This window comes from Pristis pectinata, chromosome 3, assembly GCF_009764475.1.
Source record: "Pristis pectinata isolate sPriPec2 chromosome 3, sPriPec2.1.pri, whole genome shotgun sequence".
NCBI lineage: Eukaryota > Metazoa > Chordata > Chondrichthyes > Rhinopristiformes > Pristidae > Pristis > Pristis pectinata.
Window position 1 is genome coordinate 4,136,262 of NC_067407.1, and position 27,117 is coordinate 4,163,378.

Consider the following 27,117-nt stretch of genomic DNA (forward strand, 5'->3'; position numbering starts at 1 on the left):
AGATCCCACTTGGAGTACTCTGCTCAGTTCCAGTCACCTCACTACAGGAAAGATGTGGAAGCCATAGAGAGGGTGCAGAGGAGATTTACAAGGATGCTGCCTGGGATGGGGAGCATGCCTTATGAAAGCAGGTTGAGGGAACTCGGCCTTTTCTCCTTGGAGGGATGGAGGATGAGGGGGGACCTGACTGAGGTGTATAAGATGATGAGAGGTATTGATAGGGTAGATAGTCAGAGGCTTTTCCCCAGGGCTGAATTGGTGGCCACAAGAGGACATAGGTTTAAGGTGCTGGGGAACAGATATAGAGGAGATGTCAGGGGTAAGTTTTTTACTCAGAGAGTGGTGAGTGCATGGAATGGGCTGCCGGAAATGGCGGTGGAGGCTGATATGATAGGGTCTTTCAAGAGACCGTCAGATTGGTATATGGAGCTGAGTAGAATAGAGGGCTATGGGTAAGCCTAGTAATTTCTAGGGTAGAGACATGTTCGGCACAGCTTTGTGGGCCAAAGGGCCTGAATTGTGCTGTAATTGTTCTATATTCTATTTAAGAGGCATTGAGACGGACACATGAACAGACAGGGAATGGAGGGATACAGATGACATGCAGGCAAATGGGATTTAGTTTAACTTGGCGTCACATCCATTTCTGAGACCTTGTGCGCAAATTGCCTTCATGTCAAAAGCCTACAACATGAGCTCACTTGTCAACTTGGCCTCTCTTAAGGAGTGCCCCAGCTGTGAATATATTTAAGAACTCCTGTATCTTCACACATTAGTTTGCAACTCTGACCATCATCAACTCTTGCTTCACCATTTAGTTCTTGGTTAAATATCCCAGACTGAAGTGAGACCCAGCTTCAGATGGAGCCCGTGTGACACCACTGGTGGGAGGATGGAAATACATCACACACGGTGCACAGAGGCACCTCTGCAATGGGACGGAGACACTAAGCACGGAAGGCACAATCTAAAATGTCTCTGGGCCCAGTTATTTCACCTAGACCAACACCTGGAGTGGGCAGATCTCTTTCAGAGGAAACATTGGGCAAACTTGACTTGCCTGTGTCTGCTGGAGTTTGGGAGGAGACTTGGTTGAAACACTCAAGATCCTGAGTTGACTTCACAGGAGGGATCAGGAAAGCAGGTTTTCTCTTGTGGCAGAATCTAGTGCTGAGAGTCACCCACAGAGAGAGAGATGAGGTGAATTTTTTTTAGAACACAGAACATTTAAATGGGGAGAAATTGGAAAATGTTGATGTCCAAAAGGATCTAGGTGTCCTTGTATAAAAGGCATTGAAAGCCAATAATGCAGGTGTAACAAGCGATTAAGAGGGCAAATGGTGCGTTGGCCTTTATTATGAGGAACAACATAGGACACTACAGCACAGTACAGGCCCTTCGGCCCACAACGTTGTGCCGGCATTTTATCCTGCTCTAATATCTATCCAACCCTTCCCTCCCACATAGCCCTCCACTTCTCTATCATTCATGTGTCTATCTAAGAGTCTCTTAAATGTCCCTAATGTATCTGCCCCCACAACCTCTGCCGGCAGTGCGTTCCACGCACCCACCACTCTCTGTGTAAAAAACTTACCCCTGACATCCCCCTTATACCTTCCTCCAATCACCTTATGTCCCCTCGTGTTAGCCATTGTCGCCCTGGGAAAAAGTCTCTGACTGTCCACTCGATCTATGCCTCTTATCATCTTGTACACCTCTATCAAGTCACCTCTCATCCTCCTCCTCTCCAAAGAGAAAAGCCCTAGCTCGCTCAACCTATCCTCATAAGACATCCTCAACCTTTTCCTCCTTTTTGCCCCCTTCGCAGAGCAGTGGAAGCAGAATCTTATGACCGAGGAAGGCAGATTAATTAAAAAGGTGAAAGGTTACCAGGGTAGAGGGGAATGTATTTAAAATTGTCACATGCACTGAGATAGAGTGAAAAGCTTTTGTTTGCGTGCCATCCAGACAGATCATTCCATATAGAATTACAATTGAGGTAGTACAAAAGGAAAACAGGATGCAGAATAGTGTTACAGTTACAGAGAATGTGCAGTGCAGGTGGTCAAGTGCAAGGGCCACGACGAGGTAGATTGGGAGATCAAGAGTTCATCTTTAGCGTATGAGAGGTCTGTTAAAGAGTCTGATGACAGTGGGATAGAAGCTGCCCTTGAGCTTGGTGGAAGGTTCCTTTAAGCTTTTGTACTTTCTGCCCAATGAGGGAGGGGGGGCGAGGGAAGGGAGAGAAGAGAGAACGTCTGGGGTAGGAGGAGTCCTTGATTATGTCGGCTGCTTTCCCCCATTCCCCATTTCTATTTCCCTTTCCTTGGAGCAGACTCAATGGGCCGAATGGCCTGCTTCTGCTCCCTTGTCTTGTGATCTCTTGTGAAGTGTAGACAGAGTAAATGGAGGGGATGCTGCTTTGCTGTGTCCACAACTCTCTTCAGTTCCTTGTGGTCTTGGGCAGAGCAGTTACTACCAAGCAGTGATGTATCCGGATAGGACGCTTTCTGTAAAAATACTAAATCAAGCAGGACCTCATTTAATGGTGGAGCAAGCTCAAGGGCTGAGGGTCCCACTCCGGCTCCTAATTCATCTGCTCATATAAAAGGGGACAAGTCAACCACAATGGGTCTTCTTCCCAGAAGGAATAAGCTGGGCGCTAACCCCTCTCCACGATGTTCGTTCACATTTCCCAAAAGAACAGGCTGCACAAATGCTTCACCAGCACCTTATTATTAAAAAAAAATCAATATAACATTTCATCTCTTAAGCAACAAGTATAAATACTTTCAATGTACATCTGTAGTTTGAGATGACTGGTTACAATATGTTGATAAAGTCTGCAATATACACAAAAAAAATCATAACTTAACATTCCTCACACATACAAAGCACACAAGGGGAGAGGCCGTCAGCACTTTACTGCTTTGCATCTCTTGTAAGAGTTGCAGTCAGCTCTTCCAAAGAGCAAAGCAAGAAACCATGACACTGGGAGGGAAGGGGGAGGGCAAGAGATGGTGGACCATTTGTTTCCAGCTCAAATAAAAGGCGTACAAGTCCAAAAAACACTTACAGACACATTGTGCAAGCTACAAAGTACAAGCAAGGCAAGAAGGTGTGGGTTGTACGTATTTCTTTAGAGTTATCAATGCAAGTTTTGTTTTTTAAATTAAAAATGCTTGATTCCCCCTCCCCCCCTTTTGCAAATTACAAATAGTGTCAGTGTCAACTTGGGACGGTCTACTAATTGGTCCAGCAAATGCTCAGGGCTGCCTGCAGATTTTCCCCAATTGGTCTGAACAAATGTGGTCTCTGTGTCAGACAGACCAGCAGGGGTGGGGACACCCCCTCAGCTGCCCTCCTGCTGACAGTGGTGGGCGCGCTGCACTGCGTGGTCTGGTGTAATACCGCTTTGTCCGCACTTTGCTCTCAGCCATGTCCAGCACCAACTCGAACCAGAGGAAAGACATCCTGGTCAGCCGACAAACAGAAGGCAGACAAATAACAAGGGTGGAACTGTAGGTGACTTCGGAACAGGAGGCAGGGCTCGGGGCTCTGTAACGGTCATCTTTCCAAGCTGGGAGCCGATGCAATGGTTTTCTGTGGACAGTTCCCTGTGCTTGAGGATGCCTTGCTTCCAGTCCAGTCCTGGGAGGGAACCTGTGTGGGGCACACGCATTGGACAGATGCCTGACAGTGGGGACATGGGGGAGAAGAGAGTTTGAGAGGCAGTGCTTTCCTTCCAAGACCCACACTTGTTCACGTGTAGTGACGAGAAAGCTTCGACTGTGTTCAAGGGTGACCCTTCCCCACTGTGACCAGCAATGGGCCAAGCGTTCCTGAGGACATTAGCGAGGATGTTACATTTTCTTCTCCCAAGGCGGCTCTGAGAACATCCTTGAAACATTTCCTCTGTGCTCCTGGCAATCCTTTCTAATGGCCGAGTACTTGTTTCGGGTATCTGGTGTGGGCGTGGAATGGTGTGACCCATCTGTCAGAGAAAGCCACGTGTAACGAGTGCCTTGGTGCTGGAGGTGTTGGCCTGGAAGAGGACTTCAGTTATCCCCCCAGTAGACCTGAAGGACTTTGCGGAGACAGTGTTGGTGATAGACCCCTAGCGCTCTGAGGTGCCTGCTACGGGGGAGACCAAGTCTTAGAAGCATACAGGAGGACAGGTGGGTAGACAATGCCAGCTCATGATCTTAGAACACTCAGCGGACTGAAGACAACATTGGATTTCATCACTGACACCTGCCTTCACTGAGAGGAGGACCCTGAGATATGGGAAGTGTCTCATGTTTCCCAGGATCTCGATGCCAATCCTCCGTCAGGGCAAGATGCTGTGCAGCCGAGACAGGTCAGTCGAGGACCTTTCCTCTCGGTTGTTCAGTGCAAGGCCCATCCCTTCCATGAAGGGGACTTAAACAACCAGAAACTCTCACACGCAGGGGTTGTCTGCAGACGATCTTAGTTCTGGAATGGAGGTGATGAAGGTTGAGCAGCTTCTCCATTATCCTACAGATTAGCTCAACTCCTGCAGTCCATTAACTTGAAGAACATTGAGAAACAGCCCCACATGCCTGCTCCTCCATTTAATATGATCATGGCTTTACGCTACACTAACCCATGTCCCTCGATTCCTTGAACATCCAAAAATCTACTGGTCTTGTACATACAGAGCAAGTGAGCCTCCACATCTCTCTTGGGCAACGAATTCTGAAGATTCACCACCCTCTGTGTGAAGAAACCTCCTCTGATCTCAGCCCTCAGTGACTGACCCCACACGTTGAGACTGTGACCCCTGGTTCCAGACACCCTGGCCAACAGATACATCCTTCCTGCACCTACCCTGTTGCACCCCAGAAGAATTCTGCGCCTTTCAATGAGATCACTTCTCATCCTTTCAGCCCAGAGACGCGAGAGCCTGAAGATGCTGGAACCTGAAGCAAGTAACAAGTTGCCGGAGGAACTCAGCGGGTCAGGGAGCATCTGAGAGTCGAGGCCTGAAACACTGACTATCCCTTTGCCTCCACAGATGCTGCCTGACCCGCTGAGTTGCTCCAGTAACTTGTTTCTTGCTCGTAAATAATGACATGTAAAAAACATTTGAACAGGTACGTGGATAGGGAAGGTTTAGAGGGATGTGGGTCAAATGGAATGAGCTTGGATGAGCATCATGGTCAGCATGGACCAGTTGGGCCGAAGGGCCTGTTTCCGTGCTGTATGGTTCTACGACTAATTTAAGCCCACACTGCTTAATCTCTCCTCACAGGACGAACCCAGCTACCGGAACCAATCTGGTATATCTTCAATGCACTGCAAGTACACACGTCCTTCAGTAGGGAGACCAGATGTACACACTATGCTCCAGATATGGTCCCAACAGGGTCCTACACGAAGTAATGCAGGATATGGTGTTCCCCTGGGATTGGCACCTAGATACAAAGACCTAGATATACAGAATAATGTGACGAGAGGCATTGATCAGGTAGATAGTCAGAGGCTTTTCCCCAGGGCTGAAATGGTGGCCACAAGAGGACACAGGTTTAAGGTGCTGGGGAGTAGGTACAGAGGAGATGTCAGGGGTAAGTTTTTCACTCAGAGAGTGGTGAGTGTGTGGAATGGGCTGCCGGCAACGGTGGTGGAGGCGGATACGATAGGGTCTTTTAAGAGGCTTTTGGATAGGTACACGGAGCTGAGACAAATAGAGGGCTAGTAATTTCTAAGGTAGGGACATGTTCGGCACAACTTTGTGGGCCAAAGGGCCCGTATGTGCTTTAGGTTTTCTATGTTCTGTAAGGCGCGACTTCGATATCTGCACGTCCAATAAATGACAAGAGAGTTATCCAGTGGGATTTCCTCAGGGTCAGAAAGTCACCCAGCACAGAAACAGGCCCTTTGGCCCACCGAGTCCGTGCCGACCTTCAACCACCCATTGACACCAATCCTACACTGATCTCATTTTATCCTCCCCACATTCCCGTCAACTCCCCCCAGATTCAACCCTTCACCTCACACACTGTGGGCAGTTTACAGTGGCCAGTTAGCCTACTAACCCGCTAATTGGGACGTGGGACGAAACCAGAGCACCTGGTCACAGAGAGAACGTGCAAACTCCACTCAGTCAACGCCCGAGGTCAGGATCAAACCCAGGGCTCTCCGGCGCTCTGCTGCCCAGTCAGGGTGGCAAGTACGTGGCAGAGATAATTTAACACAGGGAATTGCAAAGTGCTACATTCCAGTGGGAAGAGCCAGGATGCAGCAGGGAACAATTCTAAAAGGGGTGCGTGCAGGGTGACCTGGGAATAAATAGGGACTAATCCACGAAGATGAAAGAGCAGGTTGGGGAAGTGGTTTCAAACATCATGGGATCCAGTACTCGTTACATGTTTAAAGCCTTTGGGAACAATGGCTTTTGTTGTTTGTTTAGATCTACCACTAACTGGCAAACACACTCCCTTCCTCCGAAATTAAAATAGAGAGACAAAAAACTGCAGATGCCGGAAAGCAGAGACAAAGTCAGAAAATGCTGGAAACATTCAGCAGGTCAGGTAGCATCTGTGGAGAGAGAAGTTCTGGCACCCTTCGTACAAACAGGGTGAAGTTCTGATGGAGGTTCCTGGAGCTGAAATGTTAACTCGGTTTCTCTTTCCATGGATGCTGCCTGACCTGCTGGGTGTTTCCAGCATTTTCTGTTTTTATTTTTTTTGCTCAGACGCCTGACAAAAGGCAAACAGCATCACTAAATTATTAACTGCCCGCGCCCCCCCCCCCCCACCCCTGTTCCCACACCATCACCCCTCTGACGCTGTTGAGAGTCTCTCCTTCAGAAATTAAATCAAGAGAGGCTGGGCAAACTTGGGCTCTTTTCTCTGGAGCGGCGAAGGCTGAGGGGTGATGTCGGAGGTGTATAACATTATGAGGGGCATAGATAGGGTGGACAAGCAATATCTTTTTCCCGTTATTGAGTGATCCAATACCAGAGGGCATGCATTTAAGGTGAGGGGGGTAGGTTCAGAAGAGACGTGGGGGGCAAGATTTTTTACTGAGAGAGTGGTGGATGCCTGGAATGCGTTGCCTGATAGGGTGATGGAGGCAAATTCATTGGGGGCTTTTTAAGAGAGGCTTGGATGGGCACATGAATGAGAGGAAAATGGAGGGATGTGGGCATTCTGTAGGTAGGAGGGATTAGCTATGTCAGCAAAACATTGTGGGCCGAAGGGCCTGTTCTGTGCTGTACTCTTCTATGTTCACTCTGCCAGATGACCATGACTGAAGGCAGACTGGTTCAGCTGCAGCCTATATTACAACACCACCAAACATTTATTGCTAATTTAAAAGCTGGGGGTTCTACCCCACACACAGCATCGGGTCACAGAATCAAGGGTTTAACAAGAGACTTTGTTTTGTCTGTGTGTGAGAATACCCCACACTGTAACATACATGATCATTGCGCCACAAGTTTACGATCTCAGTAGGTTATCAGCGGACATTCAACAGACCCAAGCTGGCTGTCTGGGGGAGCACTAAAGAAACCAGGGCTCACTCTCCTTTGCTTGCGTTGCTATAGTGCCTGCTATCCTTTCCTTCCCCTCAGCCTCCACTGCAGAGCACTTGGAACAATCAGATCCAAAGATGCCGTCTTTTGTAATGAGCTACAGCAAGGAGAAACTCTCGCCCAGAACTGCAGGCAAGGGTGTTACTGTGTGTGGCTCTACATACACCAACACAAGTCGTCAAGTCTAGGCAACAGCACTTTCCAAAGTCGTCAAGACCATCACTTCTCGGAGTCTGGGAACACCAAATGGTGAAGATTCTTTAGTGAAGACACAAGAGACAGCAGATGCTGGAATGTGGAGCAACAAACTATCTGCTGGAGGAACTCAGCGGGTCGAGCAGCATCTGTGGGGGGGAAGGAATTGTAGTTGGCTCAGGTCAAAACCCCTCCTAGTCCTGGAAGATAAATAAACCAAATATCATTGACACTCATCGTATATGCTGACACAAGAACAGCGGTTTAAATTCCAGCCACAACTTGTGATAAAGCTATATCCAGAGTAGAGATGATTGGGTAATTTCCCCTGTCAATCAGTTCCAGTAACACTGCTGTAAGTGCCTGGGATTCACGTAATCTGTAGGTAACTCGTCTCTTCCTGGTGGAATTATCCTGCTTTTACTGGGAGAGGTTGCTGTAGTTTCTGTTTAAATAAACTTCAAGTAAATTGACTGTTTGATGTGAGGCATAGGCCCCAGCTTAAGCCCATCTCATTGGCTGGTGTGGTGTTGCCATTGCCAGACTCCTAGAAAGAGAAGGGGTGCTGACTCTGCCAAGAAGACCCAACGGAGGGCTGCTATATCAATCACACACAACTTATCTCACGTGCGACATGACAACAGTGGCTTGTGAATGGCAAAAATCCTTTACCTCCCCTCGGTCTCTCACAACCTTCACTTCCACCCACAGAACCATATCAGCCTGATGCGCAAACCTCCCCCGAGCAGGTCTGGAGGGGGAAACAGGACACCTCTTCTGTCTGATTTTATCCAAGCAGCAGATGTACCTGGAATACCTGGGAAGTCTGTGCGCTCCCTCCCAGGGGCTCTCCGTTAGGAAAGGAACGTCAGGTGCCCAAAGACGTTTAGAACAGTCCGTCCCATTCCAAGATTCAGGTGGTCCCTCCTCACCCAACAAGACTACATTCGGATAGGCATCGTCAGGTTGAAAACCTCCCAACGGTGACACTGACAGCTCAATATGAAATTGGAACACCACAGAGGACCCCCTCAACAATCCATTTGCACCAAATTAATAGAATATAAAATGATATATTTTATACAAATACAGCAGTGTCTTTTCGAAGAAGCTCCTGGGGTAAATATCCACAGTTAAGCAACACGTTAGTGCTGGAATTGTGTCACCATGGTCATGGGTTTCCAAGATGCAACAGCTCAGATGGCAGTCACGTACACAAAGTAAATACGTTTACTCAACATGGGGAAGGCAAAACACAACTGCTCACAAAAACGGAGGAGAGGTTCCAGGTCACAGTAATGGGCCTGCATATCTCGAGGGGATAGAGTTCAAACAGCAGACCAACAAGTTTCTACAACACACAATCCACACTATTGAACAGCCAAAATCCTACATGCAACCGGGAGGGGTGTTGTTGGGGGAAGGAGAGGGGAATGGGAAAACGGTGGGCAGCTTTGACCCCAACGCACCATCTGCTCCACAGAACTCGCCGGCCTCCTTTAACACTCCGAGGAGCTGCCTTTTAAGTGACTCATCTGCAAGGCTTTCACGTGGAACTCGTAGATCTTCAGGGCAGGGCCCAGCTTGATTGACAGTCCTGTTAGAACATCGCTCCTTTTCATTAGAAGCAGGGACTTGCCGTCGATTTCCTGCAGGTTTGTTGAAGACAAAGTCCGCACACAGTTAGGTCTCACTGGAGCAGGAATATTGAGTCAAACAGCACGGAAACAGGCCCTTCAGCCCAACTCATCCATGCCGACCAAGATTCCTATCAAAGCTAGTCCCATTTGCCCACGTTTGGCCCATATCCCTCTAAACCTTTCCTATCCGTGTACCTGTCCCACTGTCTTTTAAATGGTGTTAATGTACCTGCCTCAACCCCTTCCTGTGACAGCTTGTTCCATATACAGACCACCTTCTGGGTGAAAAAGTTGCCCCTCAGATTCCTATTAAATCTCTCCCCTTAGACCTATGCTCTCTAGACGTAGAACATAGAACAGTACAGCACAGGAACAGGCCTTTTGGCCCAGGATATCTATACTGACCATGACACCAAATTAAATAAACCCATCTCTCGACACATGTTCTATATCTCTCCAGTCTCTGCCTGTTGATGTGCCTGTCCGAATGCCTCTTGTTGTGTCTCCTTCCACCACTACCCCCAGCAGCCTGTTCGAGGTGCCCACCATTCTGCGTAAAAACTTATCCCGCACATCTCCTTTAAATTCCACCCCCCCCCCCTCCCATCTTAAAGCTACGTCCTCTAGTATGTGACATTTCTACCCTGGGAAAAAGACTGACTGTCTACCCTATCTATACCACTCATAATTTTATAAATTTCTATCAGGTCTCCCCTCAGTCTCTGACGCTCCAGACAAAACAATCCAAATCTGTCCAACCTCTCCTAAGAACTAATACTCTCTAATCCAGCCAGCATCCAGGTGAACCTCTTCTGTACCCTCTCCCAAGCCTCCACATTCTTCCTGAAATGGGGTGACCAGAACTGCACACAATTTAGACTCCCTTATCCTCAGGAAAAACAACTGTGAATATTCACCTTATTTATGCCCCTTATGGTGTTATAAACCTCTTTAAGGTCACCCCTCAGCCTCCTTCACTCCAGGGAAAACACTGAACACAGAAGCACAGTATAGGCCCTTCGGCCCACAATGTTGTGCCGACATTTTATCCTGCTCCAAGATCTGTCTAACCCTTCCCTCCCACATAGCCCCCCATTTCTCTATCATTCATGTGTCTATCTAAGAGTCTCTTAAATGTCCCTAATGTATCTGCCCCCACAACCTCTGCAGGCAGTGTGTTCCACGCACCCACCACTCTCTGTGTAAAAAATATACCTCTGACATCCCCCTTATACCTTCAATGGGAGAGCCAATTCTGAATCCACAGTCCCAGCCTATCCAATCTCTCCTTATAATTCAAGTCCTGCAGTCCCAGTAACATCCTTGTGAATCTTATAAACTTCACGGCCACCAGGTAGCTCACCAAGAGAGTCACCAAACACGGTGCATTTTAAAGAGCAACTTAAAAGGACAGAGAAGGCAAGGCAGTGAGGTTTAGGGAGGGAATTTCAGAACTCCTGACCCTGGTAGCTGACGGCATCTGTGGAGCAATGGAGGTCAGCGATCTGGGAGGGTTCTACCAGTGCAAGAGGGTTGGGAAGGGTGGAGGTGGGGAAGATCCTAATCACTACAGTTCAGCAACCTTGATCACTTTGCACTAAAATGGACTTTGATTTTTTTTTGTTCTAATTGTGTTCTTTCTTGTAAATTAAATAGAACTTGTACACAGTTTTTACTTTTTTCTTGTGAATATTGCTTAATGATGCTCTGTGCCTGTGATGCTGCTGCAAGTAAGTTTTTCATTGCACCTGTGCACACGGGTACTTGTGCAGATGACAACAAACTCAACTTGGACACAGGAAATTGAAGGTGAAAAGGTGAAGTTTACCACTGAAGCCTGGTGTGGTTGTGGCCCAGTGCTGGTTACTGAATGGAGTGTGAAGGAGACAGTGTTAGCTCATGTCTACAGAAAGGGCAGCAAGGGTAGGAGGTGGGTGGGAATGTGGGAGAGTTGAGATACCCAGAGCAAGGGCAACTGGTGTTCTGGAGGTGACACAGGCCAAGGCTGCCTGTATCAGGCAAGACCTCCCAACCATCAACACTGACTAACATCTGCACTAATTCTCTGGGGAAGGTTGCTAATGGGAGTGCAGCTAACTTCTGTAGTGGTTATCTGACTAGTCTGATATCCAGAGTCCTGGAATATTGGCCCAGAGACACCAGTTCAAATCCTACCATGGCACTTGGGGAATTTAAATTCATGCAATTAAAAAAAAAATCTGGAATTAAAATAACCACGAGCTACGGAACTGTTGTAAAAACACATCTGGTTCACTGACACTCAGCGTAAGAGGAAATCTGCAGGCTTTACCCAGCCTGGATTACTGCAACTTCAGACCCATCCCACGTGACTGATTCCGACCAGTCTCCTCAGCTCCGGAATACTGAGGGATGGGCAATAAATGCTGGCATTGCCAGAGATATCTGTACGTCCATGAATGAATAAATGAAAAGAACCTGTGCCTGTTCAGTGTGAGGTAAGTCTGGGTTGTACGATCTAAGGAGGCCTCAACAACTGACCAGCTTCAATGGGAAGACACCGAGGACCCAATGTACAGTGAATTTAAAGGGAGTGTGGGAAATGGGGACCCGGTGAATTTAAAGGGAGTGTGGGAAATGCGGACCCGGTGAATTTAAAGGGAGTGTGGGAAATGGGGACCCGGTGAATTTAAAGGGAGTGTGGGAAATGCGGACCCGGTGAATTTAAAGGGAGTGTGGGAAATGGGGACCTGGTGAATTTAAAGGGAGTGTGGGAAATGCGGACCCGGTGAATTTAAAGGGAGTGTGGGAAATGGGGACCCGGTGAATTGAAAGGGTGCACAGGAAACGGCGCCTGGTGAGCCAGGCACCAAACCATCTCAAATTCCCAACACTGCGGAAGCCGACTATCGGAGTTGAACTGCAAGGAGACGGGGCTCCCATAAGCCAGGATGACGCACAGAGGCCCCCTTGTGGAAACCAGGAGAGACTGCTTCATGTAAAGAGGAGGAGGGAGACCAGCGAAAGAATTAAACCCCAGTGGTTCCAAAGGAGGCAAACATGTCCATGACTTTGTATCTTTGTTTTCCTTGGACCCACCTGTTCCTGAAAGGCTGCAGCCTGGTCTTCAAAGCCAGCTTTCTTGAAGTAATTGAAAACATCTAAGATTGTCCACTCCACAGGATCCAGCCGAGTGTTTTCTGTTGGGCTAGGGAGATGGAAACAACTCAATTAGCTGTGAACTGTGTGTGTCTGTCAACCAATCGTTAAGGTGCTTCAGAGCAGGTAGGTGAACAAGAAGAAGGCCAAATTGCAGGTAAGCTCTGAGGGGAGGGTTCTAACCACCATCAAGAACATCTAGAGGAGGCGATGTCTCAGGAAGGCGACGTCCATCATCAGGGACCCCCACCATCCAGGCCATGTCCTCTTCTCGATGCTGCCACCAGGCAGGAGGTACTGAAGACCCCACACCTCACGGTTCAACAACAGCTTCTTCCCCACTGCCATCAGGTTCTTGAACCCACCTGAAAAACCCCAACACTACCTCAGATTATATCTCTTTTTCTCTCTCAACTTGCACCAGTGTCATTATGTTTATTTTGTTGTGTACGTTATGTACAATTTATGCTCATTTAAGATTATGTTAATTCATATTTGTCCTAGTCTTGTAATGTACTGTGCTGCTGCTGCAAAGAGCTAATTTTCATTGCATTTATATCCTGAGTATGTAAATTGGTAAATTATTGTTACATGCACTGAGCTACAGTGAAAAACTTTGTTTTGCATGCCATCCATACAGATCATTTCATCACATCAGTGCATTGAGGTAGTACAAGGGAAAACAATAACAGAATGCAGAATAAAGTGTCACAGCTACAGAGAAAGTGCAGTGCAGGCAGACAATAAGGTGCAAGAGCAAGACAAGATCGATTGTGAGGTCAAGATCTGTGCTCGAAAAGGACGAAGGTGCAGGGTTATGGGCTGGGACTCTGGACCGGACAACAGAGGGTGGCAGCTCCTCCCTCCTGCACTGGAAGGCGACGGGGTTCAATGCCTTTGGGAATTTTCACACCCACTCCCGTATTTCCTTTGGACATGGGAGGGAGCCGTTTGAGGGCCTTCACTGAGGGCCCACAGAGAGCATCCAGCTAGAGGCAGCACCCTCAGGAGCTTCAGAGGTGGCTGGCTCAGTCCCTGTCCCCGTTGTGGACACAGCTCAGCACATCACGGAAACCAGTCTCCCATCCATGGACCCTGTCTACACCTCACTGCCTCGGTAAAGCAGCCGACATAATCAAAGACCCCACCCGCCCCGGACATACTCTCTTCTCCCCCCTCCCATCGGGCAGAAGATACAAAAGCCTGAAAGCACGTACCACCAGGCTCAAGGACAGCTTCTATCCCACTGTTATAAGACTATTGAACGGTCCCCTGGTACATTAAGATGGACTCTTGACCTCAGTCTACCTCGTTGTGACCTTGCACCTTACTGTCTGCCTGCACTGCACTTTCTCTGTAACTGTAACACTTTATTCTGCATTCTGTTATTGTTTTCCCTTGTACTACCTCAATGCACTGATGTGATGAATTGATCTGTATGGACAGTATGCAAGACAGGTTTTTCACTGTACCTTGGTACATGTGACAATAATAAACCGATTTAACAATTTAATGTCAAGTGGGAGCACAAGCATTTGCTCTGTGCAACAGTGTGGTTTACAGAAAAATGCCACACCAAAGTGCTACTCTGAGACCACCACACACTCGCCAAAACCAACGCACAACTTAGGCAAGAGCTCCTGTGCTGAAGAAGGGTAAATCGACACGTACCTCTCAGTGCCCAAGGAGCTGGTCTCAAAAGTCTTCATCTCGACGGGGGATGCAGACGGCGTTGGGAGGCAGGAGGCCCCTCGCACTTCCAGAACTGGGAGAAGGGAAGAAATTTCAGGAATTAATTACCTCCACCTTGCTGAAGGAGGGGAACGCTGCTAGCCAGAGATGCAGACCCCACCCAACACCACCACTCCACTTCACCCCCCTCAGCGCAAACAACACCTGGCACTGAGGGCAAACCTATTACACTTCATTCCCCTTCCCCTGAAGGCCCAATAAATTGATAAGATATCTTTATTAGTCACATGTACATCGAAACACACAGTGAAATGCATCTTTTGTGTAGAGTGTTCTGGGGGCAGCCCGCAAGTAACATTCTTCACCATTTCTCCAAAAGCCTGGCCCAACTGAAGGTCAGACGGTCTATTCTTCAACCTACTTCACACCCCCACCCTGGCTCCACGAGACCTGTACGGAATTTTAAACTGCTTGTTTAGAGTGGGCCCTAATTTTTGTTGATCCCACAAAAACACGACACACAGATGTGGTGGGGCGGAGGGCCTGTTCCTTGTACAACTCAATGAGTCCATCCCAAAGTGTTCCTGTACTGACCATTTCATATGGCAGCTGAAGGTCAACTGAACTACTGCGAGTAAGGAGTCACATACAGACTAGACCAGGTTCTAAGGGAAATTAGGAAGCAGATGTGCCTTTGTGAAGTTTTATAACTAGTATTACATAATCTAGCTTTTTTTTATTCCCGATATATTTAAACTCTTTCTCCAAATCAACATCTATCCTGGACCCAACACATTGATGCAATCACCAAGCACGCCAGCGGCTTTACTTCGTTTGGCATTTGAGGAGATTCGGTCTGTCACCAAAGACTTACAAATTTCTACAGATGTACGGTGGAGAGCAGTCTGACTGGTTACATCACCGCCTGGAATGGAGGCTCCAATGCACAGGATCGCAAGAGACTGCAGAGGGTTGTAGACTCAGCCAGCTCCATCACGGGCACAACCCTCCCCACCATCGAGGACATCTTCAAGAGGCGGTGCCTCAAGAAGGCGGCATCCATCACTAAGGACCCTTACCACCCGGGACATGCCCTCTTCTTGTTACTACCATCGCGGAGGAGGTACAGGAGCCTGAAGACCCACACTCAATGTTTCAGAAACAGCTTCTTCCCCTCCGCCATCACATTTCTGAACGGTCCACGAATCCGTGAATACTATCTTGTTATCCCTTTTTTTGCATTACTTACTAATTTTTATAATTTATGGTCATTTTCGGTCTTTGCACTGTGCTGCTGCCACAAAACAACAAATTTCACGTCATATCCCAGTGATAATAAACCTGATATTCTGATATAAGATTCTCTGTTGATTCTCTGCCTCAAATCCTCTTTCCTCCTGGATCTAGTCCAAGGATCTAGGAATCTCAGCCTTGAACGCACTCATTGATCCCCTGGGCTGGAGAACTCCAAAGATGTATTCCCCTCGGAATGAGGGAATGTTTTCTCTCGTTTCCAAACGGTTCCTTAGTACGATAAGATGGACTCCTGACCCCACAATCTACCTCATCATGGCCCTTGCACCTTATTGTCTGCCTGCACTGCACTCTCTCTGTAACTGTAACACTTTATTCTGCATTCTTTCATTGTTTTCCCTTGTACTACCTCAATGTACTGATGTGGTGAAATGATCTGTATGGATGGCAGGCAAAACACAGTTTATCACTGTACCTCGGTACATGTGACAATAATAAACCAATCTACCAATTTCTTCCTGAGGCTGTGCCCCGAACTGTAGACACTCCCGTGGAAAACGACCTCCATGCCCTGTCAAACCCACACAGACCGTACCAAGCCCCAATGAGGCCTCCTCTCAAGTCTTCTAAGTGTGTTACAGTAGTGGAGCATTAAGTCGCTGACAATCAGCCAGAGTCCTGGATCACTAATCGAGAGGCACAAGTTCGAATCCCAGCACGGCAGCTTGGGGAATTTAAATTCAAGTACTTAAATAAATCTAAAAATTTAAAATAAAACCCATCTCAATAATGGTCAATATGCAACTACTCAGCCTTTCTAAATCCTGGTTCACTCAAGTCTACCTGGAAAGGAAACCTGCCAGCTTATAGAACGATAATAGCATGGAAACAAGCCCTTCGGCCCAACGAGACGGTGCTGACCATCAAGTAACATCTAATGGATTCAAAATTGGCTTGGCCATAGAAGACAGAGGTGGTGAAAGGGTACTATTCTGACTGGAGGCCCGTGACTAGTGGTGTTCCGCAGGGATCAGTGCTGGGACCTCTGTTGTTTGTGATTTATATCTATAATTTGGAGGACAGCTTCTACCCCACTGTGATAAGACTATTGAATGTTTTCCTTATACGATGAGATGGACTCTGACCTCATGATCTACCTTGTGACCTTGCACCTTATTGCACTGCACTTTCTCTGTAGCTGTGACACTTTACTCTGTACTGTTATTGTTTTTACCTGTACTACATCAATGCACTCTGTACTAACTCAATGTAAGTGCACTGTGTAATGAACTGACCTGTACAATCGGTATGCAAGACAAGTTTTTCACTGCACCTCGGTACAAGTGACAAACACAATGTTGGTGGTCTGATTAGTAAGCTTGCAGAGGACATAAAAATTGGGGGAGCTGTGGATAGTGAGGAAGATTATCAAAGGATACAGCAAGATATAGATCAGTTGGAAACGTGGGCAGAGAAATGGCAGATGAAGGTTAATCTTGACAAATGTGAGGTGTTGCAGTTTGGGAGGTCAAATGTAAGGGGAATGTATACAGTAAATGCTAAAAGTCTTAGGAGCACTGATGTGCAGAGGGAACTTGGGGTACAAGTCCATAACTCCCTGGTAGCAGCAACAGAAGTAGATAGGGTGGTAAGGAAGGTGTATGGCATGCTTGCCTTCACTGATTGGGGGCATTGAGTATAAGTGTCAGGAAGTCACATTGCAGCTGTATAAAACTTTAGTCAGGCTGCACTTGGAGTACTGTGTGCAGTTCTGGTCGCCCCGTTACAGGAAGGGTGTGGGGGCTTTGGAGAGGGTGCAGAAGATGTTCACCAGGATGCTGCCTGAATTAGAGGGTAAGAACTAGAAGCAGAGGGTGGACAAACTTGGGTTATTTTCTCTGGAGAGGCGGGGGTTGAGGGGAGACCTGATAGAAGTTTATAAAGTTATGAGAGATATAGATAGTCAGAATCTGTCTCCCAGGGTGGAAATGTCAAATAGAGGGCATAGACTCAAGTTGAGAGGGGGAAAGTTTGAAAAAGATTTATGAGGCAGGTTTTTATTTATTTTTTTACACACTCACAGGGTACCTGGAACTCATATACAACTGCTACGTTTAAGAGTAATTTACACAGGCGCATGAACAGACAGGCTCTATAGAACTCTGGTTAGGCCACACTTAGAGTACTGTGTCCAGTTCTGGTCACCTCATTATAGGAAGGATGTGGAGGCGTTGGAAAGGGTGCAGAGGAGATTTACCAGGATGCTGCCTGGTTTAGAGAGTATGCATTATGAGGAGAGACTAAGGGAGCTCGGGCTTTACTCTTTGGAGAGAAGGAGGATGAGAGGAGACATGATAGAGGTGTACAAAATATTAAGAGGAATAGATAGAGTGGACAGCCAGCGCCTCTTTCCCAGGGCGCCAATGCTCAATACAAGAGGGCATGGCTTTAAAGTAATGGGTGGGAGATTCAAGGGAGATATCAGAGGAAGGTTTTTTACCTAGAGAGTGGTTGGGGCATGGAATGCGCTGCTTGGGGTGGTGGTGGAGGCAGGTACATTGGTCAAATTCAAGAGATTACTAGATAAGCACATGGAGGGATTTAAAATAGAGGGATATGTGGGAGGAAGGGGTTAGATAGTCTTAGGCGAGGTTTAAAGGTCGGCACAACATTGTGGGCCGAAGGGCCTGTATTGTGCTGTACTGTTCTATGTTCTTAACAGGCAGGTAAAGGAGGGATATGTGCAGGCTATGGGCAGTTGGCAGCTTAAATTAGCATCACAGTTGGCACAGACATCATGGGCTGAAGGGCCTGTTCCTGTGCTGTAAAGATCTACACACATTTATTTTATTCTCCAAAAATTCCCATCAACTCCCCCAGATTCTACCCCTCACCTACACACTGGGGGCAATTTACAGCAGCTGATTAACCTACTGAACCCGCACATCTCTGGGATGTGGGAAGGAACCGGAGCACACAGGGGAAACCCACACAGTCACAGGGAGAACGTGCAAACTCCACACAGACAGCACCGGAGGTCAGGATCGAACCTGGGTCTCTGGAGCTGTGAGGTAGCGGCTCTACCTGCTGATTCACTGTGCTGTGCCGAATGCAACTTCAGACTCACCAACGTGGTTGAATTTTAACCTGTTTACCAGTTACCCACCAACGTGGTGGCCTTTTGTTTGCCAGCTCAGGGGCAACTTGGTTATGGACAATAAATAAACCCCTCACTCTCCTACGCTCCAAGGAATAAAGACCTAGCCTGCCCAACCTCTCCCTGTAACTCAGGCCCTCGAGTCCTGGCAACCCTGGGATCAGCAATAACCTGCATTTTGCAGCTTCTCCCTACGGGATCACAGCAGAGCTTGTGGACAAGCTAACAATCAAAAAGAAATACCAAGCAGCTTCGCGCGGTCACCAGAGGTAGCGATGGAACAGCATCACAGGACGTGATGTGTGCTGTGTTTCCAATATAATGACCCAACACCAGTGTCAGTGATCATAAACCTCCTCGTGGCTCTCACGCATTAATGAGTCCTCAAACCGTCAACGACACGGGCACCTTTTAACCCGAAATTAGCAACAGCAGCAAAGAACATGGAGAACATTAAATGATTAAAGAAATAGCTAATTTAAAGCATCCAGAACCTCTGAAGCAAATTAAGCCTCTAAATTAGAGCACATAATTATGCAATTAAAAATTCCAACAACCATACTGACATACTAAATGCATTACAAAATGATAATTAAAACACACAACATTCATCCAGATGCATGGAACTACGCAAGGAATAGGCAGCAGGGCAAGCTGAGAGAGGCAGAGGTAGTGAAGCGAGGCTGACAAAGAGGGAGGGAACGAGACACAGGGCCAGATGCACAAGGAATTCTTTCTTTCCACGTGTCCGTCTGTGTTTCTCTTTGCGCGCGCGTGTGCCCACGCCACTTTTTCTCCCCCAATGTGTGTACATCTCAGTTTCTTCACCCCATGTGTCGCTCCTTCCAAATGTGTCTCTTTCCCAGTGTGAGGGAGAGAGGGAGAGAGGGAGGGAGGGAGACTCTCACCCACGTCTCAGTCTTTCTCAATGTGCACGTCTCTCCGTGTGTTGGGGGGGGGGGGGGGGGTGGATTGGTTGTTTGAGGTGGAGGGGGGTAGGTAGAGGCAGAGGGGGGAGTGGGTAGAGGTGGAGGGAGGGGAGGGGATAGGTCCTCCTGCCACGTGCTTGCATGCGCTTCTCTCTCTCCCCCCCCCCATCCACACGTGCGCTTCTCCCTCTCGCCCACGTGCACAGGTGTGTCTCTCACCAGCCAGTGTTTGTCCACATTCCTCTCCCCCCATGCACCGTGTGTGAGAGTCTCTCCTGCTCCTTCAAATGCCCTCACTTCCCTCCTTATAAAACCAAGGATCGCCCCCTCCGTCGTCCTGACCAGAACCCCACCTCCACCCTCCCCTTCCCAGGGTTTTGTCACTATGACTTTTTTTATGGTATCAGCCACCTTACCCAGTGATCCCTGCCCGAGTCCTCCGATCAGCTGCCCTGAGGCAGCTGAGATCCAAGTCAGAAGCCTCACCCTCTGGGAGGAGCTCTCCTGCCTCAGCCTCCTCGATTTGCCACCCTCCTCGTCCTCTGGCTGCCTGAATGGGACCTCATTCACCTTCTCGTCAACTCACCTCATGGTCACAGCACACAAATAGGCCCTTCGGCCCACCTTGGCTGTGCTGACCACCGAGTGCCCATCTACACATCCTATTTACCAGCACTTGGTCTGAAGCCTCCTCTCTCTCTCTCTGCAGTTCACGTGCTTGTCCAAATAGTTAAATGATGTGAGAGTCTCTGCCTCCACCACCTTCTCGGGCAGTGCATTCCAGATTCCAACCACACTCTGGGGGAAACATACTTCCTCAAGTCCTCAGTAAATCTCTTACTTCTTTCCCTAAACCTCTATCCCTAGACATCTAGGGAGAGATTCCCTAAACACCTCTGCTAAAGGGAAACATCTCTCACCATCTGCCTCATCTCTTCCCCTCACAATTTGGCTATCAGTTCCCTCCTCAGTTTTCGCTAATCAAAGGTAAACAAACATAGCCAATCCTAGCCAATCCAAGACAAAGCCAGCCAATCCAATCCAAGACAAAGCCAGCCAATCCAAGACAATCCAGGACAAAGCCAGCCAATCCAATCCAAGACAATCCAGGACAAAGCCAGCCAATCCAATCCTAGCCAATCCAAGACAAAGCCAGCCAATCCAATCCTAGCCAATCCAAGACAAAGCCAGCCAATCCAATCCAAGACAAAGCCAGCCAATCCAAGACAAACCAGGACAAAGTCAGCCAATCCAATCCAATCCAGGACAAACCCAGCCCATCCAGTGCACCTGATCAAAGACACGATCGTTAGAAGGGGCTGAACACAGACTGCCACAGAACTACAGATATTAGACTGGACATCACTCCTTCATGCCTTTCTGTTGCATATCACAATGATAAGGTGCCTACACACACAGACACCAATCGGCCCAATGGGTCCATGAGACATTACTAAGAGAGGTCATGTCTATCCCCACAAACCTGGGGTATGAGTAGGGCTTGAATGCTGTTCGGTTTTATTATTGAAACAAAAAGTAAATATCCTGAAAGCTGAGGTAGAAAAATCGCTGCTTCTCCCCCACTGATTGAAAAACTGTTGCAAAAATAAAAGATTCATAACTTCTTTTATATGCTTCATGTGGCTTTCAACACAGCTTGTGAACACCCCTGACAAAGTCAATTTGGTGCACTGGTCAGTGAGGTGATGGTGACCTGCTGGTAAATTTAAAGTGAACATGACTTTGGATGTGCACCTATTGTTATTACTGCCAATTTTAATTTAATTTCCCTTTACAAGACAACGTTGATTCATTTATGCTTTTATTTAATATTCCTATTTTTGCTGATCACTGATTAAAAACATCACTAAAAGGCACCAAAATAAAAATCACAAGAATTCACTAAGTAATTCTGGAGTACTGTGTCCAGATTTGGTTTCCCTGTTGTAGGGAGGACATTAAGTTGGAAAGAGTGCAAGGAAGATTTACGAGAATGTTGCCGGGACTTGAGGGTCTGAGTTATAGGGAGAGGTTGGACAGGCTATTCCTTGGTGACCTTATAAAGGTGTATAAAATCATGGGACATAGATAGGGTGAATGCACACAGGCTTTAAAAGACAATTGGACAGGTCCGTGGATAGGAAAGGTTTAGACGGATATGGGCCAAATGCAGGCGAACGGGACTAGCTTAGATTTGCTTGGTCAGCATAGACAAGTTGGGCCGAAGGGCCTGCTTCCGTGCTGTATGACTCTAATGGTCACCCGATTCAGCAATATCTGGGCAGTCCTGGTGGTTATATAACCAGGGCTCAAATTCATTCGAGCAGCGCTAGCTGAGCAAACAAGGCAGCCTTCTCTGGAATGACAAGCAATTGTACTCTCTCAGCGCCTTTACGGGATCTGCATACGGCCGTGCGCCAGCATTTGTCGTTCATCGTCAATCGCCCTCGAGAAGGTGAAGTGCGGCTGCCCATTTATAAGCCTGTAAACCTGGCGTTGCTCAAACTGTACACAAGAATTTTGATGTTTTGAATCATTTCAGAGCACGTCACTGTGGACGGAACACTGTCATATAGTTACACAGCTCTTTCGATCCAAACAGCTGAGTAAGGGACTTTATTAAACCAGATGAGATTTTAATGACTCTAGTCACTGTGGTTTCATAACTGCTGACATTAGTTCTTTATTCCAGATTTACTTAATTCCTTGAATTTAAATTCCATCTGCTGTGGTGGGATTCAAACCTTCAGTTCAGATAATGAATAACCAGGAACCGATACGCCACTGCTTCCTTCAGGACCTGTTATTGTTAGTTCCACTCCCACACTTGGACACTGTGTGAAGATTCACATACAGCCCCAGGTATTGGTTTATTATTGTCACATGTACTGAGGCACAGTGAAAAATTTTTGTGTGCGTGCCATCCAGACAGATCATTCCATACACAAGTACATCCAGGTAGTAGAAAGAAGAAAGCGTACCAAATCTTTAATTGCTTCAGAAGAAATTACAGCTTCAGTCAATTATGAGTGACACTATAATCACACTGATTGATTACACACTTGGTACAAATTAGAACAAGCACTCTCTTTCAAACAAGCTTTTCAATGGAGCCTCCTACTGCAACCAAAAAGCTCTCCCCTTAGCCCAGGAAAAGGAAACATAAAAACTCCCCGATGCCAACATTCAGCCTTGAAACAGTAATCTGCTGATTTAAAAAAACTTCATCACATCAATAGTTTAAAACAGTTAAGGTTACCAGCAACTGACTAACTATTTAATTATTGCAGATGTATCGCAAGGAAATCTTGGTTTTCCATTTCTTTACAACTTATTTGTAAAGTTTGCAGATGATTTGTAAAGTTATTACAAGTTTGCAGATGATACCACTGTTGTAGGCCATATCTCAAATAACGACGTGTTGGAGTACAGCAAGGAGATAGAGAGCTTAGAGGCATGGTGTCATGACAACAACCTTTCCCTCAATGTCAGCAAAACAAAACAGCTGGTCATTGACTTCAGGAAAGGGGGCAGTGTACATGCACCTGCCTTCATCAATGGTGCTGAGGTTGAGAGGGTTGAGAGCTTCAAGTTCCTAAGAGTGAACATCACCAACAGCCTATCCTGGTCCAACCATGTAGACACCATGGCCAAGAAAGCTCACCAGCGCCTCTACTTCCTCAGGAGGCTAAAGAAATTTGGCATGTCCCCTTTGACACTCACCAACTTTTATCGATGCACCACAGAAAGCATCCTATCTGGATGCATCACGGCTTGGTATGGCAACTGCTCTGCCCAAGACCGCAAAAAACTGCAGAGAATTGTGGACACAGCCCAGCACATCACAGAAACCAGCCTCCCTTCCATGGACTCTGTCTATACCTCTCGCTGTCTTGGTGAAGCAGCCAGCATAATCAAAGACCCCACCCACCCGGGTCATTCTCCCTTCTCCCCTCTCCCATCAGGCAGAAGATACAGGAGCCTGAGGGCACATCCAACCAGGCTCAAGCTTCTATCCCACTGTGATAAGACTATTGAACGGTTCCCTTACACGATGAGATGGACTCTTGACTTCACAATCTACCTTGTTGTAACCTTGCATCTTATTGTGTATCTGCAATGCACTTCTCTGTAGCTGTGACACTTTCCTCTGTATTCTGTTATTGTTCTTACTCTGTACTACCTCAATGCACCGTGTAATGAATTGATCTGTATGAACAATATGTAAGACAAGTTTTTCACTGTACCTCGGTACAAGTGACAATAATAAACAAAGACATCTTGAACAACGTTTGGGGTTTGGTCCTCAAGCAGACAAACAGCACATCCGAGGTGTCCTTGCTTGTAGTGTTGGGCTGCTTGGATCTGGAAGGCAGGATTCTTGACTGGGCTCAACAAGACCTTGCCATATTTGGCTGCCTTCTACCCAAGCAGAGCTCAAGTCTGTAGCTAAGGAAGTGGTGAAGCAAAGGTTCACCAGCCTGAATCCGGGGACGAAAGACAGTCCAAGGAAGGAGAAGTTTGGGCCCAAATTATTGGGTTTTAGAAGAATATGACGTGGTTTTGTGAGACCCAAGATTCCCAATGGGAAAGTCATAGGGGAGGTAACAGGAAGCTTTCGCCTCAGGAAGGAGTGTCTAGAACGGTGGGAGAGGGAACACAGGATGAGATGAGGAGAAATCCCTTTCCTCAGAAGATTAAGAACCCCTGACATTCACTACCCCAGAAGATAAGAGTGATCAGAGAATATCTTAGGCGAATACTGAGTGTTACGGACTCAGTGAAAGTCCCTTTAAGATAGAGAGTGTGTGTATGTGTGTGTGGGGCGTGCTTACGTCAATAGAAAATAAAGGACGTAATGACGTTGTAGAAGGCAGAAGAAGAAGGAGAGAGAGAGAGAAGGGAGAGAGACACCAGCCTGCTTGTTTTCTCTATCGATGGATGAGAAACAATAACTGTGTTTGCCACTGAAATCCATGTATGGAAGTTGGAAGTAATCCGGTGGAGTTCACTTTGTTGCTGACCTGTAGAAGGAAACAGGTATTTGTGTGTGGACGACCACGGTTCAGATGCTTTTCGGGGTGAGGAAGTCACTACCAAGTAAACACTGGAGTGTCGTTTGGGTTCCATCATGGAACATTTGGATTTCGTATGTACTCTCTCTATGTTTTTCTACATCTACATCTTATCTTCAGACAACGGTGGTTGTTGAAGAAGCCCTTGCTCATGTTTCACCTTATGGCTTGCGGAACTGAACTTTAAGAACCATTCCGGAACTGGGAGTTTTGGACTTTGTCACACACACACACGAAGAGTTTAGTTTTGGGGTTAACGTTCGAGGTTTAACATTCTTGAATTCTAACATACTAACATTTTTTTTTAACTTTTATTTTACGTATTATCATAAGTAGTGATTAATAAAATAGTTTTTAACACTGAATCATGCTCAGTGTGTTTCTTTTGTTGCTGGTTTGTGACATGAGGGAGTCAAGTAAAGGCAATAGATCAGCCATCAGCCATGACCTTATTGAACAAAGGACTGGCTCAAGGAACAGGTAGCTTCTGCCACCATTTTCACATCCACCTCCTACTGAACTCCTGCAGCACTCTGCAGAGCTTCATCGCCCTGCCCTCGCGAAAGGAGATCCGTTTGACAGCACGACACAGCTCTATGACAGTTTTGGTAAGGCATGATTTTCTGGGGTCAGGGCTCCGGGCTACAAGAGTTTTGGAGTCATAGAGCATAGAAACAGGGCCTTCTGCCCATCGGGTCCATGCCAACCATCAACCAGCCATTTACAATAATCCTCCCCTAATCCCATTTTATTCTCCCCACATTCCCAACAACTCCCCCCAGATTCTACCCCTCACCCACACACTAGGGGCAATTTAGAGCAGCCAATTAACCCACTGACCCGCACGTCGTTGGGATGTGGGAGAAAACCGGAGCGCCCGGGGGAAACCCACGCGGTCACAGGGAGAACGTGCAAACTCCACACAGACAGCGCCAGAGGTCGGGATCGAACCCGGGTCTCTGGAGCTGTGAGGCTCCGGCTCTACCCGATGTGCCACTGTTCAACAGCCGCCCTTTGCCCAGAGAGAGAAGCCTTACCTGCAGAATCTCCCGGCACATCTTGAGCATGTCCGTTCAAACCACGAGACTTCTTATACGCGTCACAATTCAAGAGTTCTGACTGGAACACAAAAGGCAAGGGGAAAATTAGATGTGGCCACTGGTTTAGAAACCAAACAATTAAGAACTGATTGCTGTCGAGAAAGAGCTGGCAAAAGGGAGAAAGTTACCACAGAGTACAACAGCTGATGAAGAGAATACAGGATTGTCATACAGAAACAGCACTTCTATACACTATAAACAGGAACTGTTGGAAACACTCAGCAGGTCAGGCAGCACCTGTGGGGAGAGAAACAGTTCATGTTTCTGGGCTAGAACTATTAACATAGAACAGTACAACACAGGAACAGGCCCTTCGGCCCATAATGTTGTGCTGAACTAATTATACTAGTAATTAAATGCCTAACTAAACTGATCGCTTCTGCCTGCACAATGTCTGTGTCCCTCCATTCTCTGCACATCCATGTGCCTATCTAAGAGCCTCTTAAACTCCTCTGTAATACGTGCCTCCACCACCACCCCTGGCAGCACGTTCCAGGCACCCACCGCTCTCTGTGTAAAAAAACTTGCCCCGCACATCTCCTTTGAACTTTCCCCCTCTCACCTTAAATGCATGCCCTCCAGTCTTAGACATTTCAACCCTGGGAAAAAGATACCCTATCTATGCCTCTCATAATCTAATAAACCTCCATCAGGTCTCCTCTCAGCTCTGTCGCTCCAGAGGAAACAACCCAAGTTTGTCCAACCTCTCCTCTTCGCACATGCCCTCTAATCCAGGCAGCATCCTCATAACTCTCTTCTGCACCCTCTCCAAAGCCTCCACATCCTTCCTGTAATGGGGTGACCAGAACTGAATGCAGTACTCCAGATGCGGCCTAACCAGAGTTTTATACAGCTGCAACATAACTTCTTAACTCTTGAATTCAATGCTTCGACTAATAAAGGCAAGCATTCCATACGCTTTCTTTACTGCCCAATCAACCTGTGTGGCCACTTTCAGGGAGCCATGGACTTGGACCCCAAGATCCCTCTGTACATCAACACAGTTAAAGGTTTTGCCACTAACAGTGTACTGTCCCTTTACATTTGATCTCCCAATATCCAACACCTCACATTTGGCCAGATTAAACTCTATCTGCCGTTTCTCTGCCCATATCTGCAACTGATCTATATTCCACTGTATCATTTGACAACTTCTACACTATCCATAATGTCACCGATCTTTGCAAAAGTCTGCGAACTTTCTAACCCACCCAGGTACATTTTCATCCAGGTCACTTATATACATCACAAACAGCAGAGGTCCCAATACGGATCCCTGCGGAACACCACTAGTCACAGACCTCCAGCTAGAATAAGTCCCATCGACCACGACCCTCTATTTTCTATGGTCAAGTCAATTCTGAATCCAAACAGCC

General features: G+C 47.2%; 1 protein-coding gene across 3 annotated transcripts in view; it reads right to left on the reverse strand.

The window, feature by feature from the left end:
• Positions 1-6,815: 6,815 nt before the first annotated feature.
• Positions 6,816-27,117, reverse strand: part of samd13 (sterile alpha motif domain containing 13) — a 75,763-nt gene continuing 55,461 nt past the window's right edge. For 2 of the 3 annotated variants that reach the window (XM_052010674.1, XM_052010673.1), the window contains 4 exons: positions 25,679-25,760; positions 14,206-14,299; positions 12,475-12,583; positions 6,816-9,405 (listed from right to left, as the gene is read on the reverse strand). In XM_052010674.1, the coding sequence (XP_051866634.1) occupies positions 9,256-9,405; positions 12,475-12,583; positions 14,206-14,299; positions 25,679-25,760 (435 nt within the window). In that variant the 3' untranslated portion in view covers positions 6,816-9,255. The remainder of the gene's footprint in view (positions 9,406-12,474; positions 12,584-14,205; positions 14,300-25,678; positions 25,761-27,117) is intronic. The other variant, XM_052010675.1, reaches the window with a different exon arrangement.